General features: G+C 36.5%; 1 protein-coding gene across 1 annotated transcript; it reads left to right on the top strand.

The window, feature by feature from the left end:
* Nucleotides 1-1091: 1091 nt before the first annotated feature.
* Nucleotides 1092-1685, top strand: LOC140157787 (uncharacterized). Its single transcript, XM_072181035.1, has one exon. The coding sequence runs from the start codon at nt 1092-1094 to the stop codon at nt 1683-1685; it is 594 nt and encodes a 197-aa protein (XP_072037136.1).
* Nucleotides 1686-17373: the final 15688 nt, after the last annotated feature.

The raw sequence follows: 17373 nt of genomic DNA, 5'->3' as shown, positions 1-17373 counted from the left end.
CAATTCCAAGATTTCTTTGATTCCAAGGTGGACAACATTCGCTCGCAGCTTGTCAGCACTGATCCTGGAACATTGTCTGTCGATATATCGGATTCCTGCAAAACTGAGCTTGTAAAGTTTTGTAAGGTTACTGATGACGAAGTTCGCAAGATCATCATGCAGTCTGCAAAAACATCTTGCACCCTTGATCCCATTCCGACATGGCTACTTGCAGAGATGCTTGATTCGCTCTTACCTGCCATCACCGAAATTATAAATGAGTCGTTCTCTCGTGGCGAAATCCCTGCTGAGCTGAAATCTGCGCTGATCTCGCCTCTGATCAAAAAGCCTACGCTAGATCGGAATGTGTTGACGAACTATCGTCCAATATCCAACTTGCCTTTTTTGCATAAGATCTTGGAACGTGCTGCTGTTTTTCAACTTCAACAATATCTATCTGACAATGACTTGCACGCAAAAGCTCAATCTGCGTATCGACAGTTCCACAGCACCGAGACAGCTCTTATCCGGGTCACAAATGACATCCTTCGTGCCGTAGATCAACATAGTGAAGTCATCTTGGTGCTGTTGGATCTGTCGGCGGCTTTTGATACGATAGATCATCATGCACTCCTTCGTCGTTTACAGAATCGCTTCGGCATCTGTGGCCTGGCATTGAAGTGGCTTCAATCCTACTTTCATGAGCGTCGACAGTCAGTTCTGATTGATGGCACCCAATCTAACCCCAGACCCGTGACGCGTGGCGCACCACAAGGATCGGTGTTTGGTCCTCTTGCATTTACAATGTACATATCACCTATAGAGGAAATTGTCAACGCCCATAACCTTCAATGCATGATCTATGCTGACGACACACAAGTATATATCACCTTTAATCCTTGTGAATCGGACCCATCGTCGAACACTGTGTTAAGGATGTTAAGTGCTGGATGGTGACAAACATGCTCATGCTAAATGACAGCAAAACTGAGATTCTTCACCTCAATTCTCGTTTTGTTCCGTCTGCACCGATTTCATCTCTTCATATTGGCGACGTCGACGTTTCAACATCATCTTCTGCACGGAACCTCGGCGTTGTTATCGACACCAACATGACCATGGCTAAGCATGTCAACAGCATTTGCAAGAGTGCGTCGTTGTCGTTCGCGTTGTACAAAATTGGAAGATTGCGGAGCTTTCTCGATCAGCCATCCACTGAGAAGTTGGTACACGCATTCATCACATCGCGGTTAGATAATTGCAATTCATTGTTATACGGTCTTCCCATTTCAGAAGTTGATAAATTACAGAGGATTCAAAACGCTGCGGCCCGGTTGGTTACTCGAGTAAAAGGTCGCTGTCACATGAAACCTGTGTTGCGCCAACTCCACTGGCTGCCTGTCAAGAAGAGAATCATATTCAAAATTCTTCTCATTACCTTCAAGGCTATTCATGGGTTAGCACCTGATTACATCAAGGAAATCATTGTCATTCGAAAGCCAACTCGCCTTCTTCGCTCATCATCTGAATTGCTTCTGCAGCCTCCGCCAACTATCGCGCTCAAGACTGCTTCATACGGTTATCGCTCATTCTCTTCAGCCGCACCATCTCTTTGGAATCAACTACCATCATTCATTCGCAGTTCGCAATCTGTCGACCAATTCAAGACCAGCTTGAAAACCCATCTGTTCACGCTTCCTGATTAATGTATATTGTTCCACCATGATATTGTTTATTTTGTTATTATATTGTGTTGAATTGACCCTGCCCATTTTTCCATCATAGGGAGTAAATTGCTGTTGCATTTACTGAGAGTGATTGTGCTGGTACCTCTCCTCTCCAGGGTATTTCTACGTCTCACCGGTGCCGGTCACTTACTTTTGTTCCGTCGTGCAATTTTAACCCAGCCCAAATTGTTGGGAGTAGGTTGCTGTTGCGCCTACTAACCATTTCCATCCTAGGGAGCAAGTTGCTGTTGCACTTGCTGAGAGTGAATGTGCTGGTAACCTCTCCTCTCCTGGGTCGCCAATTTTTAATTCTTGTTATTATTGTGCCGGTCACAGATCACTTTGTTTTTGCTCTTTTATATTGTATAATCTGCATTTACTGTATGTTGTTTGCTGATATATTATAAAATTATTTTATAAGAAAATGTGCCTTGTTATGACTTGGTTGGGTTATGCAGATCTCCGTTTCTTTTGTTTTGTTCTGAGCCTGAGTCCGTTTAGGGCCGGTTGCGGATCGCTGCATGATCTGATTCTTGGAATCATTTTTTGCTTATGAATGTCATTTTTAGCATGTTTAAAATAATTTTTTCTGTTGCTCTAGTTCACTGTGTTTGACATGCATATTTGTTTTGGTTCTTTAATGCCTCTTCTTGTACCAGTACTTGATTGGACTTGTATAGTAGCTCAGGGTGGTGGAGTGTTCTGCGTTTTGCCGGTACCTTGCGTCCGCTCTGTTTCCTCCCTGCTTGGTTCCCCACTTTGAGTTGCTGTGTGATTCCAATCTTGTACAACCATGTAATCGTTTACCTTGCAATAGTGTGTATGTGTAATAGTATGTTAAGTTATTATGCTTTTAGATCTGTATTATAATATTTATTGTACTTGTTAGCTGATATAATATCTATATTTTTAATTATTGTGCCTTGGATCAAACTCGTATAAAATCTGATGGTTTTGCCATTATGCCGCTCTGTATTTTTCTCATGGTTGGATTATGCAGTTCTCCGTTTCCTTTTGTTGAGTTCTCTTCTGTGCCTCCGGCTGCGGAGCACTGCATGATCTGACTCTTGGAATCATTTTGCTTTTGATTTGATTCTTGTTTTTAACTTATTTAATTTTGTTAATGCATTGTTGTTGTTGCCATTATTATTTGTACTTGATTGGAGTTGCATAGTGACTCAGGGTGGTGGACTGGTCTGCGTTTTGCCGGCTCCTTGTTTTTGCTCTGTTTTCTTCTCCCGGCTCGGCTCCCCACCTAAGAGTTGCTGTGTGCTTCCAATCTTGTGCAATGTACCCGGTCATTTTCTTGCAATATTGTGTATGTGTAATAGTATGTTTAAGTTAGGCTATATATTGTTTTTAAAATTTTTGTTCCCTAGGTTTTATGTTTTGTAAAGCGCCCAGAGGCTATTTGCGTTGGGCGCTATATTAAATCTCTCATTATTATTATTATTATTAAGTTCAATTTGAACAGCAACTTTCATTTATTACTGATTTTGTTACTTATTTTGCAAAAACAAAGACATTTGAAGCCATTTAGAACTAGAAATTCGATTTTCGAGGTTTCTGTGGCGCTGTTCGGCTCTCACTCAAAGATTCCATTAAAAAAAGGCATGTTCTCACCCAATGACCCCATATTTTTACATTTTGATCTCACCGAATGCCAAAAATCATGCTCCCACCCAATGATCAGATGACTCCATATTTTTTACATTTTGCTCTCACCGAATGCCCCTTCCATTTCATATTAAAGTGCCCCCCCCCCTTCCCCGGAGTAGAGTCTCAAGCTCACCAGTTTTTTAAAGGCCTTTTCAAGGCATCCATATTAAGTTTTCATGATTAACAATGTTAACTTGGAAAGAATTTTCTTGAAGTCATTTAATAACGCCTTCGAGATTTCCAAGTTGATCATATTTACTTCTTTTTTGGCGAGTGTAGCCAATTGCATTTGATCATAATTTGGTTTAATCCATTGTATTAAATTACTTTATGACCACTCAAACAGTAAGAACTTTCTTCCGTTGAGGTGTTTATTACTGACAACATTATCTCCACTATTTTGTTTCCAAACCACGCATTGCATGCATTGCGGGTTTGTGCACAATGATCTAGATCCTGAAAAGAAACGACAGTTCACTCTCTCTCACTATTTACTTTAAAAATTGTTAAGTTTATTCACCTTGTTTTAATTATAAGGGACCGTTCACAAACACTTGTAAGGGGGGCTGATGCAAAAAGGGGGGGGGGCTGAAATTGTTTGACCCTCCTAGGGGGGTTGAAAAAAATGACCACAAATTTTCCTGGAAAAATTAAGTTTATATGCTTTTCTATGGGGTTGACCCATAATTTTCATGTCAAAAAGGGGGGCCTGAAATTTTCGAGGTCTGTAAAGGGGGGGGGGGCCGAAAATTTTTCGTGATGAAATTGTTTTGCATCAGGCCCCCCCTTACAAGTGTTTGTGAACGGTCCCTAAATGGCTCTACCATGCCATATCTACTGCTTGTATTGTTAAACCATGTCAAACCACAGTCTGGGTTGGGAACAATAGATATTTTTTGGTTTCCTTGATCATTTTTGTATCAAACATCAAATCGCAAATCGTTTTCATGATCATCATATAGTAACCCGACATTTAGATGTTATTAAAAAGTTTTGACCAAAACCAAAACGCGTTTATAGCATATGTTTATAATGTTTCGAAAAACATTTGACCTATGTCTCACTGAGAAAGTAGTCATTTCATGTCTATATCATTTATTTGCCGAGGTATATGTTAAATTTGTCCCGGAAATTTGTTTATTTTAGAGATATTTCGACTCCGTCGGTGACTACATGAACTACTGTAAGCCAAAAAATTAAGGTACCAGTTGTGTTCACCCCTGTATATCCTAAATAAAGAAAAATGTGTCAAAATTACAACAAGCAGCTAATACCTGTACTCTATAGCTCTGATTTAAGACCTCATTTGTTGAAAAAAAGAAACGGTGTCAAAAACATAATAAAGAAATGAAATCAAAAGTTGCACTTTTGTGTTCTTATCAATGAAAGCACGACGTTAGTTTTAACGTGCTAATCAATGGAAGCACGGCGCTGCTTCTCTTGTTCCTGAACGCATTGTGTGCAAATCAATAGGGCACGCATTTTGGATTTTGTTTACCAATTTTTGGCCCAAAAATGATGCTCATAAGCGTTTTAATGTTGATGACTGATAGCTACTGAGAATATATATTTGAAGTAGTATACGCCGAAAAAAGTAACAAATATGTGACGTGTCATGTCAAAAGGAGACACTTTTGGGTAGGGTCGTAAATGGAGAAATAGCCCAAAATCTGCCCGGGTGATTTTTTTCACAATTTGGGTTTGTGGCAATTTTTTAAAGGTAATTCTTACTCTCAACATTGTCAATAATATTTTTAAAGGCCGATATCTCAATTTCCAATTAATACCATAACTTAATTACGAACTCAATATCTTCGCTTATAGGAATGTCTTATTTCATTGGGGAAACGGCGTTGTGGAGCAAAATATCTCTATATTTAAGATATGTAAAAACATCAAAATTTATAACCTGCCCAAAAGTGTCTCCTTTTGACATGACACGTCACATATAACCATCTTACATGTTTTAAATACATTTTTAACATACATGTCTTTTGGGTTATTTTTTGTCATGTTGGGGCCCAAAAAAAGAATTTTGTAATGTTAACATTTTTGATTTTTTTTGATTTGATTTGTTCGGATTTGACAACCCTGGATAACCCAAGAAAGTCTCTATTGAAGCTTATTTCCATTGGGGTCCATTTGAACATCGGGACGGATTGGGAACAGTCAGGGGTTAAGGGATGGGGCCATTTTGTCTCAAATAGCTCCGAAATGGGAGACATCTGCCATGTTTGCTGTGAATTTTTGCCTAGCAATATGTATCTCAGGTGCAACATTTATGGTGCACATGAAAGAATGAAGTCTTTAGATTAATATTTCAGCATCCTTAATATTATTAGCTTATAGGAAATTCTTCAAATATGCCTGTACATATAACGATGCAAAACAGCCCACGCACTTTTTATACGCGAACTGTTTTCGAGTAGTCCGTGTTGGACGATGACCCTATCTTTCTGCTGAGGTATTTACAGGACCTTAAAATAAGAATTATGATAGATATTTGTGACTTCGGAATGCGACGAAGGCATGTTCGAAGCTCGTCAACACACAAACTTCTACCTGATTTTACAGTCTCGTCGACCACTGTCTGGCGCATGTTATTTTGTTACTCTAAATTCAACAAAATTCCATTTTTTAGGCAAAAAGACTTCTGGAGATACCATCCTGCATGTCCGTGTTCGATTTATGGTAATACAATTAACCAATTTTGAAATATCAATATTTTCAGATTCACGGAAGCCATATTTTGTACATTTTCGACAGTAACGAGTTAACGCCAATTTTGGTACAAGTTTGTCAGTTTTGCCGAAGTTATTTATCCGGTTAACTAACGAATATCAGGGTTCATAGGCGAGCTAATAGCGCTATGTTATTATATTACTTTTACTTACGATCTTCATAATGATTCCATTTGAGAACGAATATAACTCCTTATAGGTCTTCAACTTTGTCTTCACACGACTAGCCATATTTTATGGAGTGTTGCCAGGCAAGTCAAAAGCAAATTGGGACAAATCGGCACTAAATATGGCCCGTAACTACATCAACATATCACCCAAATGTCCATGTTATTTAGGGTACAATGTTAATGTAAATACATTGTAATATAAAATTTTAAAACATTGTTGAAAATGTTCTAACATGCGTATGCGCGATTCTTTCTCCCGTTTGAGTTTTAATGTATACCTAGTATAAGATATTGACAATCAATTCATAAGAAGCCCAACGTTAATACTAACACTGCAGCGTTGGCAATACGACCAATTCTGTAAAACGATATGACAAGAATCGTTCCGCTTGATTTATCAGGTCTATAAAGGTGACAAAGGAACAGGTCTCTAGTTTGATTCCACAACCATTCAAACCGATCTCATGTTTTATTGTATTATCATGTATTAAAATGATGATGGCTATGTCATAAATGGGTCGGAACAATATAACCGTATACTACCACCTGTGTTGAAGGACAGTTCTAAGATACAGGGTGTTCCAGAATGATCTATACCGTGTTTGAAAAATTAATCAACAGTGTATTTAATTTTAGTACCGGTACATGGAATACAATGACATAAATGTCACCTACTTATTGTGTTACTTTCATTTCAAAAACTTGATTCGTTTTGGCGTGATATTGATATTCTTAAAACTGGACAAAAATTGCACGTGTGTAACTTACAGCACAGGCTTCATAAGCACCAGACATTGACCTGCTTTTATTTATCACTATCGCCCAGACGTAGACCTACTTTGCAATATAGTGTAGAAATCATTCAGTTGTCAAAGGAGATACACCAAATTTGGCACAAATGTAGAGCTTGAAACACTGAATAATTCTTAATATTGATTTAAGTGACCTTTTTCATGTGTTTTCAATATTAGTCCCGATATTTGTGCTGAATTAAAAAAAAACATTTTACGATAAATTTTTCGCCAAAATGTAATTCTTATAGAGGGTATAACTTGTTTAAGAAAAACTTGCTGCAAATGTAATCTTCACCTTTTCCTAGTTGTGTGTTTGCCAATAGGGACATAAATACATGCTGTGGCACAAGGACGAATCTCCTCTATAATATTTTTATAATAGGCCCCTAAATCAATCTCTGCCGGCATTTCAAATGATGAAACTCATACACCGCAATCATTATTTTCGAAACTGCCGCCAAAGACGACACATGCAGTATTAAGTCAATCAAGCTTAACACATCCTTTATACCATGCATGCTAGTAATCGATAGATCATAACAAAATTAGCTGCAAAACTTTTTCCAAATAACTTTGTGCTGAACGGTTATTCATTATTTTCATAATAGATTGTATTGTCAAAACTTAAACTTCACCATTGTACGCAATATTCTGTAATTTATTTTAGAAACATTCGATCTTTAAAATCTTAAATTACCAAGAAAGCTAAATATATGTAATATTTAGAACTCAAAACAATACGACTGATAACAATGCTACCTACAAAATTCAACTTTCCCGGTATGGATCTTTCTGGGACACCCATGCAGCTTAAGATGACAGCGAGACAGGTTTCTCTAGATCGATTACACGACCATTCATACCTATTACCTGTTTTAGGGAAAAAAACCAAAAAATCGATAACGTCTTATAAACGAAACCAGTTTCGTTTAAGGGGGTAGGGGGTAAAAATACTCGATTACGTTTGTACAAAAACATCGGTCTGAAGAATGTGTCATTATTATTATGTCAAAATTTCCAACATTTCATTATTACGTTTCTGGCATGGAGGCTAGGGAGGGGGTCGGCTGAGAAACGAAACTAGTTACGTTTATTGGACGTCATCGATCTTTTGGTTTGTTCCCTTATTGTAACCTTATAGAAGCCATACTTTTATTTAAATGATAATGGCTCTGTCACGCCGTACTGATTACCCTCTGTACGGAATGTTACATCACAATCTTGATCGACTTGACAACAGGCACACCCCGGTACAAATAATTGTAAATGGTGGAAAGTCGTATTTATGACAAAATGATTAAAAAGTGATACTTTTAGGTATTATTCTGTTAGTTTCTGTTTGGCAAATCATAAATACTCACGTGTTTTGGTCAAAATGGCAATAATCTTTTTTCTACCCCTACCCACCTGAAATAGCTAAACACAACCCTTAACACCCTACTCTGGCTGCGAAATACATGTACAGGTATGGCTCTCTGCACATGGGACCGACGGCTTAACGTCCCCTCCGAAGGACGGAGTACTTTCATGATTCATTTACTCAATTCTAAATGAACCATGGGGAGAGCGGAAGTCTGAATTTAATCTACAGAAGTTGCCAATTAATTTTTTTTCAAGTCAATATCCCAGCAAATCGCCACCGCCGGGAATTGAACCCGTGACCTCATGCACTAAAGGCAAGTACCCTAACCATTGCACCACGCTCTCCCTTTTTCATTATGATGGTTAATGTCATTTATCGACTGGTATCTCTACAAAGAGTAAATTTATGACACCAAAACGAGAACAAAATTGAAGGCAATATGATTGTATTATCATTTTCTCAATTTTAAGTCAATTTGAGCAGTTTTTGGTAATAAAAAAGAAAAGAAAAGCGCAGTGATTTATAGTGCGTTACGCACATGCAGGAACAAGGTCTAAACGTTGATCCACAAGCCTCAGCACATATCACGCCTATATTCCCAAACTTTGCATAAAAATTCTAGAAAATCTGTACAATATTAACAATTTTAGTGTTGAAAATCGTGTTTTACTGGAACTTGTGAATGTGATCTCTACAAATATGAAAAGAAAATGCGAAAATTTGAGTGATATTTACGATTATGTGCGCATGAACAAACGAGGTCAGAACGCGGTTAGCAGTCAGATGTAAACACGCGGAAAATGTGGTCTTTTTATAGCACTAATTTTCTCAAAAATTAGTCGGACCTAAAATGTGTAGTAGGCTATTTTTTCAAAAATGTTATGCAGAATTTTGTTCTAGTTAAGATGATATCAAATATATATTTCAAAGTTGGACGTAACTAGACTTATGGCCAAGACGCGACCCATATTTAGCACATAAAGTCTCTGGAAAGCTTTTTTGTGGTATGTATACCCTCTATCTCATTCAGCAGACAAAAACGACAAACAACGGGCATTTAAATTTTAGCTATCTGTAGTTGATAGCAATATCACACGAATCCGACAAACACCAAAATGACATAAAACAAATAGAGAAACGTAAAAGCTTTATTTCAAAGTTTGTTTCAGCGTCATACGGTATTCGGTTCTTGAGATATTTCAGTTTTAATATTACCCATGTAAATCAATGCAGGAGCTCTATAGACACCGGCACCAGAATCGAGCAAATTACGGCATGTCTCGCCACATTTTCTTTTAGTATAAAAATCGGCACTAGGCAGAATGCAAAGCTATAAAGAAATGTTAAAATGACGTAGCTCTCCAAAATTGCTATCTTCAGAAGATAGCAAGCAAAAAAAAACAAAAAACAAACAAACAGAAAAAACAAATATTTAAAAAAAAAGAAAAAAAGAAAGAAATACTTGCCTAGCACGCGTTAGATGATGATTCAGTACGGCGCGAAACGGCAAAACTGCATTGAACGGGGTTGCGGGATCAGAGAAAAATTGGCATTAGGCCGACTGCAGAGCTATAAAGAAATGTAAAAATGACGAAGCTGACCAAAATTTAAAACGGCACCTATAAAGCAGAGATTATCATCTTCCTGTTTTTCTATTTTTACCTCTTTTTTTCCTTTTTTTAAATAGCGCGGCTTATATAGGCCGAATGCCGATTCGGGCAGAGTACACACAGAAATTTTTTTACATAGGTTATGTTAAAAATATACATAACATTAGGTAGCATATCAACTCCCAAACAAATAGGTATTTTTTACATAACCATGAATTATGTAAAAATAACATAGCAGATAAGTAAAAAAATACTATAAAAAAATACTATGGCTATTAAGTAAAATATTTACATAACTTTTATGTAGAATTTTTTACCTCGGCTATTAGGTATTTTACTACATAATAATTGTTATGTATTTTTTACACAACTTATGTAAAACATACATAACATTTATGTAGCCCCATTTATGAACCCCATAACAAATAGGTATTTTTCACACAACCTTGAATTTGTAAAAAAAACATACCAGTTAAGCAAAAAAATACTTCATTATTAGGTAGGATTGGGGCTTTCTTTCTTTCTTTTTTATTTTATGCTGAAACATAATTCATGATAGATTTGAAGCCATCAGATCTTGGTCAACTGTCAGATTCGTTCAACAATACAATTTCATGCATGAAATATTTTATTTTATTTTGTTTTTGTTTTCCTTTTTATCAGTTCAACCCGCTATCTAGTGAATGTTCAATGTAATTTGTAAAGCATTTCTCTCTCGCATGTATTACATATACGATACAATGCTATAATAATACACTATAAGCCACTGAAATGCTTCAAGCCTAATTCCCATATTTGGTACTGTAGGACTACCTACCAAAGTCATTTCAATGTATTATCACGTCTACACACCCCATTACATTGCTATCTATCTCAACACACACATTGCTATACCATGTATACAGGCTGAGTCAAAAAGAAGTAAACTCATGTTTGAGGGGCTGTAACTACAGATCTATAAGGAATCTGCTAAAAATGAAAATATCATTGGAAAGAACAAATACTACACATCTCACTAAAAAAGGAATTGTTGCAATTACTCACAGCAAACTAAAGTTATACTCATTTGAATACAACCACCCAGTTTTGTAGCTGCACACGGCTGATTGATTTTCATCCATTTCAATTTCGAATCAACAAAGTGCTAACAGGATGTATTGTTGAATTGGCAACTTTTGCTTTTAATTAATTACAAACAGCGTCCCCAGGATGAAGTCCATGGCGGTACCGTAATTTGTAGGATACCAATTCAAGTCTTTACGAACGATCCGGCAGAAACTTGATTGGGGAATGTTGGGTAAAGGATTGCGTCTTGAGCTGATCTTTGGGTCTTGCTGTATAACGCATGTCTAACTCTAGCAATGCTCACTTGTGATCTAGCAGTTTGTGGGCTGCCTGAAGCTTCCGGCAGGCTGTTCCTTAGTGTCCCATGCACATTGAACTTGTTCACATTCTTATATACTGCTCCCTTACATGCAGGCCTATGCGTACATGGACTCCGATTAGCCGTGGGAAATTGGAGACGAAAAAGATGCTGAGTTTCATAATACTTCGTCGACAGAAACGTGCGCTCCCGTGCGGTAAATTGTGGTGCCATGTTGTCATTTGACCCGTTTCATTATAATGTAGTGCAATGAGGTAAAATTCAAATTGAAAAGAACCCTTTAACATGTAGGAATTATTTATCAAAACCACACCTGCCACGTAACTTTATTTACATCTAAATATCGTGCCTTACCAATCAATATAATATGTACTTGGGAAGTGAAACCGTGTGCAGCTACAAAAATGGGTGGTTGAATGAGTATAACTTAAGTTTGCTGGGAGCAATTGCAACAATTCTTTTTTTTATTTAAACGTGTAGAATTTTCTCTTTCTTATGCTTTTTTAATTTTCAGCAGATTCCTTACAGATCTCTAGTTACAGCCCCTCAAACATGAGTTTACTTCTTTTTTACTCAACCTGTACACGCAGTGTCCGGGCGCAGTATACAGTACGTACAGTATCGTACTGTATTATGAATGTCGTAGCACGTAATCATGATCGCGGCAATATAACCGTGCGCGTTTTAGGATTTTTTCGCTATATTTACTGAAGATAGCATTTAGAATCTCATCCCGATTCATTGCATCTTTCTACTCTAGAACTAGAAGTAATGTTTTACATTATTTTCTTCAAATTTTTACTTCATCATGTAGCGGCGAGTTTTTTCATTCTAATACATCAGTCCCGATCAGAAAGTTTAAAGCGATATTACAGACTCATCACTTTCCGCATCTGCCTGTTTCTCTATTTTTCCCTCCCCCCTTTTTTAAAATAAATAGCACGGCATATAGGCCGAATGCCGATTTTTTAATTCGGGCAGAGTAACCGTGCGCGTTTTAGGATTTTTTTTGCTATATCTACTGAAGATAGGCCTAGCATTTAGAATCTCATATAGTCCCAAATTAACGCCTATAGTCCCAAATTAAACCAAAACAAAATGTCGCAACATTTGAAATTTTAATTTGATTCTTAGTAGATATAGCACCAGTAGGCCTAATTCGATTCGAAAATATATATCTCGCGCAGGCTAGGGATCGATGAAAACATAGGCCTGAATTTTCAGCTATATACTAGTATTCAGTATAGGTAGAACAAAAAACTACATGCAATTAAAATTATAAACCAAAACGAAATGTAGCAACATTTGAAATTTTAATTTGATCTTCAGAAGATAGCACACCAGTAACATGATTCTATAAAATATCGCTTTAGTGCTCATATACCACTAAATCCGCCTGTGAAGCGGTTTCCGGTAAAAGTTTATCACGCCTATAATAGTCCCAAACTTTGCATAAAAATTCTAGAAAATCGGTACAATATTAACAATTTTGGTGTTGAAAATCGTGTTTTACTGGAACTTGTGAATGTGATCTCTACAAATATGAAAAGAAAATACGAAAATTTGAGTGATATTTACGATTATGTGCGCATGAACAAACGAGGTCAGAACGTGGTTAGCAGTCAGATGTAAACACGCGGAAATGGTCTTTTTATAGCACTAATTTTCTCAAAAATTAGTCGGACCTAAAATGTGTAGTATTTTTTCAAAAATGTTATGCAGAATTTTGTTCTAGTTAATATGATATCAAATATATATTTCAAAGTTGGACGTAACTAGACTTATGGCCAAAACGCGACCCATATTTAGCACATAAAGTCTCTGGAGAGCTTTTTTTGTGGTATGTACCCTCTATCTCATTCAGCAGACACAAACGACAACCAACGGGCATTTAAATTTTAGCTATCTGCAGTTGATAGCAATATCACACGAATCCGACAAACACCAAAATGACATAAAACAGATAGAGAAATGAAAAAGCTTTATTTCAAAGTTTGTTTCAGCGTCATACGGTATTCGGTTCTTGAGATCATTTTAATAGGGCCTATTACCCGATGCAGGAGCTCTATAGACACCGGCACCAGAATCGAGCAAATTACGGCATGTCTCGCCACATTTTCTTTTAGTATAAAAATCGGTACTAGGCAGAAGGCAAAGCTATATAGAAATGTTAAAATGACGAAGATGACCAAAATTGCTATATTCAGAAGATAGCAAGAAAAATAAATTAAAAATAATAATATTAAAAAAGAAACAAAAAGAAAAGAAAAGAAAAAAACATTGCCTAGCAATATAGCGTTATAGGCCTATCTATATACTGAAGATAGCATTTAGAATCTAACCCTGATTCATTGCATCTTTCTACTCTAGAAGTAATGTTTTGCATCATTTTCTCTAAATTTAAAGCGATATAAGAAAAAATGTACACTCCAAATTTCAAGGGTTTAAAATAAATCCTAAAGTATTGTGAGCAGGGACCAATCAAGTATTAGATTTAAAATTAAATCCTAGGCCTACAGATTTAAAATTATTTTTTTCAAATCTATTTTTACCTCTTCCTCTCCCCCTTTTTTTCTTTTTAATAGCGTGGCATTAGGCAGAATGCCGAACTTTTTTAATCGCGCAGAGTAGCCGTGCGTTGATTTTTTTCGCTATAGGGCCTATCTTCTGAAGATAGCATTTAGAATCTCATCCCTAGTCATTGCATCTTTCTACTCTAGAAGTAACGTTATTATATTTGTCTAAATTTTTACTTCATCATGTAGCGGTGAATTTTTTCTTTCTAATACATCAGTCCCGATCAGAAAGTTCAAAGCGACATTACATATTCATCACTTTCCGCATCTGCCTGTTTCTCTATTTTTACCTCTTTTTCCTCCCTTTTTTTTTATAGCGCGCCGAATGACGATTTTTTTAAAAATCACGCAGAGTAGCCGTACGCGATTTAGAGTTTTTGTTCGTTATAGCCTATCTACTGAAGATAGCATTTAGAATCTAACCCTGATTCATTGCATCTTTCTACTCTGGAAGTAACGTTTTAAATCATTTTCTCTAAATTTAAAGCGATATAAGAAAAAATGTACACTCTAAATTTCAAGGGTTTAAAATAATCCTAAAGTATTGTGAGCAGGGACCAATCAAGTATTAGATTTAAAATTAAATCTTAGGCCTACAGATTTAAAATTATCTTTTAAATCTATTTTACCTCTTCTTCCCCCCTTTTTTTTTTTTTTTTTTTCGTGGCATTAGGCCGAATGCATATTTTTTTTTATCGCGCAGAGTAGCCGTGCGTTGATTTTTTTCGCTAGGGCCTTTCTTCTGAAGATAGCATTTAGAATCTCATCCCTAGTCATTGCATCGTTCTACTCTAGAAGTAACGTTTTACATATATTTGTCTAAATTTATACTTCATCATGTAGCGGGGAATTTTTTCTTTCTAATACATCAGTCCCGATCAGAAAGTTCAAAGCGACATTACATATTCATCACTTTCCGCATCTGCCTGTTTCTCTATTTTTACCTCTTTTTCCTCACTTTTTTAATAGCGCGCCGAATGACGATTTTTTTTAAAAATCACGCAGAGTAGCCGTACGCGATTTAGGGTTTTTGTTCGTTATAGGCATATCTACCGAAGATAGCATTTAGAATCTAACCCTGATTCATTGCATCTTTCTACTCTGGAAGTAACGTTTTACATCATTTTCTCTAAATTTAAAGCGATATAAGAAAAAAATGTACTCTAAATTTTAAGGGTTTAAAATAAATCCTAAAGTATTGTGAGCAGGGACCAATCAAGTATTATATTTAAAATTAAATCTTAGGCCTACAGATTTAAAATTATTTTTTTAAATCTATTTTTACCTCTTCCTCCCCCCCCCCCTTTTTTTTCTTTTTAATAGCGTGGCATTAGGCCGAATGCCGATTTTTTTTTCGCGCAGAGTAGCCGTGCGTTGATTTTTTTCGCTATAGGGCCTATCTTCTGAAGATAGCATTTAGAATCTCATCCCTAGTCATTGCACCTTTCTGCTCTAGAAGTAACGTTTTACATTTATTTGTCTAAATTTTTACTTCATCATGTAGCGGCGAATTTTTTCTTTCTAATATAGTTAGGTGAAAAAGTTCAATCTGGTGACCACTCTCTGGCTAGTAAGGTTTGACGATTGATTCGACTTCTATGGACCATTTAGAAAAAATAGCCACCATGTCCCTCGCGAAAATCCCGGCATTTTTCGCTAGAGGCCAAAATCCAAAATGGCCGCCGCCACCATTTTGAAAATTTAAGTTTTGAACCAGAGCACCTATAATAATGCACAAAGACACTTTTTCGGATATGTCGAGTACAAGGATTCCGATTCTGACATTAGTTTGACATTACGGCATCATTTTCACCCAGAAATCCAAGATGGTGGCCGGCACCATCTTGAAAAATTTAGTTTTGAACAAGAGGACCTAAAATCGTGTACAAAGACACTTTTTGGATAAGTCGACCACAAGGATTTCAAATTTGACATTACTTTGACATTACGAACTCATATTTACCCAGAAATCCAAGATGGTGGCTGCCGGCGCCATCTTGAAAAAAATAAGTCATGAACCAGATTACCTAAAATCGTGTACAAAGACACTTTTTCCGGTAAGTCGACCTCAAGAAATCCGAATCTGACATTAATTTGACGTTACAAAATAATTTTTGCCCAGAAATCCAAGATGGCCCCCATTTGGTAGAGCGTAAATGTGATTTTTGAATGAGAGCAGAAACATAAGTGTGTCATTTCCGCCTTATCTGGGGTTCATGTCTCTTATATGGGGTTTAAACTGCCTTATCTTGGGTTTACATCCCTTATCTAGGGATAAGGCGCCTTATCTGTGGGTTAGACGGCCTTATCTTGGGTTTACGTTCCTTACCTGTGGCTAAGATGCCTTAACCTTAGCATATCGCAGTCTAAACCCAGACAGGCATTAGGCCGAATGCCGATTTTTTTTAATCGCGCAGAGTAGCCGTGCGTTGATTTTTTTCGCTATAGGGCCTATCTACTGAAGATAGCATTTAGAATCTAACCCTGATTCATTGCATCTTTCTACTCTGGAAGTAACGTTTTACATCATTTCTCTAAATTTAAAGCGATATAAGAAAAAATGTACACTCTAAATTTTAAGGGTTTAAAATAAATCCTAAAGTATTGTGAGCAGGGACCAATCAAGTATTATATTTAAAATTAAATCTTAGGCCTACAGATTTAAAATTATTTTTTAAATCTATTTTTACCTCTTCTTCCCCCCCATTTTTTTTTTTTTAATAGCGTGGCTGCCGATTTTTTTTTTTCGCGCAGAGTAGCCGTGCGTTGATTATTTTCGCTATAGGGCCTATCTTCTGAAGATAGCATTTAGAATCTCATCCTAGTCATTGCATCTTTCTGCTCTAGAAGTAACGTTTTACATTTATTTGTCTAAATTTTTACTTCATCATGTAGCGGCGAATTTTTTCTTTCTAATACATTAGTTCCGATCAGAAAGTTCAAAGCGACATTACATATTCATCACTTTCCGCATCTGCCTGTTTCTCTATTTTTACCTCTTTTTCCTCCCTTTTTTAATAGTACGCCGAATGACGATTTTTTAAAAAATCACGCAGAGTAGCCGTATACGCGTTTTAGGATTTTTGTTCGTTATAGGCCTATCTACTGAAGATAGCATTTAGAATCTAACCCTGATTCATTGCATCTTTCTACTCTGGAAGTAACGTTTTACATCATTTCTCTAAATTTAAAGCGATATAAGAAAAAATGTACACTCTAAATTTTAAGGGTTTAAAATAAATCCTAAAGTATTGTGAGCAGGGACCAATCAAGTATTCGATTTAAAATTAAATCTTAGGCCTACATATTTAAAATTATTTTTTTTTAATGTATTTTTACCTCTTCCTCTCCCCCCCCCCCCCTTTTTTTT

Source organism: Amphiura filiformis, chromosome 7 (genome assembly GCF_039555335.1).
Source record: "Amphiura filiformis chromosome 7, Afil_fr2py, whole genome shotgun sequence".
In the NCBI taxonomy this organism is placed as follows: Eukaryota; Metazoa; Echinodermata; class Ophiuroidea; order Amphilepidida; family Amphiuridae; genus Amphiura; species Amphiura filiformis.
This window is presented reverse-complemented; position numbering and strand designations above follow the sequence as displayed.